General features: G+C 40.5%; 1 protein-coding gene across 1 annotated transcript in view; it reads right to left on the bottom strand.

Moving 5' to 3' along the window:
* Positions 1-1114: 1114 nt before the first annotated feature.
* ITPRID1 (ITPR interacting domain containing 1) overlaps positions 1115-1671 on the bottom strand; it is a 113397-nt gene continuing 112840 nt past the window's right edge. The window contains exon 13 of the mRNA XM_019639882.1: positions 1115-1225. Within this exon, the coding sequence (XP_019495427.1) occupies positions 1148-1225 (78 nt within the window). The 3' untranslated portion in view covers positions 1115-1147. The remainder of the gene's footprint in view (positions 1226-1671) is intronic.

Genomic DNA, 1671 nt, shown 5'->3' with positions numbered 1-1671 from the left:
GGGACAATATGAAAAGTTTGTATATCAGTGTTATTGCAGTCCTGGACGGACAGGAGAATGAGATTGGTGGAGGAAAATATTTGAAGAAATAATGACTGAAATTATATCCTTGTTTCAGGGTCAACTTCTGAGAAAACTCGAACTAAAATAGTTTCACAGATTATGTTTCCGAGGGAGCAGAATCTGAAATGGAGATTTAGAGTTTATTAAGGAGTGCTCTGGGAATTCACATCGGTGAGAGGAGAGAAGGAAGCAGGACTGGCAGAGGGAGGTGTTGGGTTGTAGTCACACAAAGGTCTCAGGTAACTGCATGGGGAGCTCTGAAGCCAGTGGCCCTTGAGAGTTGTCCCAAGTTGAGGTGAGGGGGCTTGGCCTACATACTGTTGCCTCAACCAGTCATTAGTTGCAGGATGTCCTGAGAAAGGGGACATGACCTTGAGAAAAGTAGTTCTCTTTAGATGCATGCCAGAAAAAGCTTAGATTGCCTTGAAGCAAATGTTAGTAGAAATATGTTAGAGGCAGAATTGGCGAGGACTCAGAAGAGCTGGAGAGAAAGTTCCCATGGTCTTAGATAATACATATACCATCCTGAGCAGAATGCTGGTAGAAATATATACATTAAAAGCAATTCTGGTGAGATCTCAGACAGAAATGAACAGTATGCTATTGGGAACTGGAGGAAATGCTATCCTTGTTATAAAGTGGCAAAGAACTTGGCTGATCTGTGTTCTAGTGTTTTGTGGAAGGTAGAACATGCGAGCAATGAAATCATACATTTTACTGAAGTGTCTAAGCCAAGTGTTGAAGGTGCAGCCTGTTTTCTCCTTACTGCTTATAGTAAAATGCAGGATGAGACAGATAAATTGAAGGAATTGTTTAGCAAAACAGAACCAGACTTAGAGATCTGGGAAATTCAACCTATCCACATTGTAAAACATGAGAAAGCTTGTTCTGAAGAGAACATGCACCTTAAATCTCTTCCAGCCTCTACCCGTCACCCAATTCCAAAGCCACTCTCACATTTTCAGGTAATTTGTTACAGCAGCACCCCACTGCCATAACAAAACATCACAAACTGGGTAGCTCAAATAACAGACATTTATTTTTTCAGAGTTCTAGAGGCTAGAAGTCCAAGATCAAGGTGCTATCAGAGTTGGTTTCTGGCAAGGACGCTCTTCCTGGCTTGTAGATGGCTTCCTTTCTCTGTCTTCACATGGGTTTTCCCCTGTGCAAATGCAAAGAGAGAGAGAGAGAGGTTTCTAGTGTTTCTTACTCTTCTTGTAAAGACTCACATCCTGTTGGATTAGAGTCCCACCGTTATGACCACATTTAACCTTAATTGCTTCCTTAAACACCATCTCTCCAAATGTAGTTTCATTGGTGATTAGAGCTTCAAGATATGAATTTGGGCGGGGGGGGGGAACGATGACACAATTCAGTCCATAACATGCTTTTATAAAGAGAATGTTATATGATGTATTGGACCATGGCTTTTCATAGATATATGCATAAACAATGTCTCACTGTGAGCGTAAATAAAGAGAAATCCCAAAACATTGTTTTAGACAAAGCAAAGCAGTTCTCTTTATTTCAATATGCATTTATAGAAAAGTGACTATGAGCAAGATGCTGTTACCAGATGTTGTGAAAGATACAAAGGTGAATAACATT

The sequence above is a fragment of the Hipposideros armiger genome, unplaced genomic scaffold, assembly GCF_001890085.2.
Source record: "Hipposideros armiger isolate ML-2016 unplaced genomic scaffold, ASM189008v1 scaffold_47, whole genome shotgun sequence".
NCBI lineage: Eukaryota > Metazoa > Chordata > Mammalia > Chiroptera > Hipposideridae > Hipposideros > Hipposideros armiger.
Note: the sequence above shows the minus strand (reverse complement) of the source record. Positions and strands in the feature narration are given on the sequence as shown.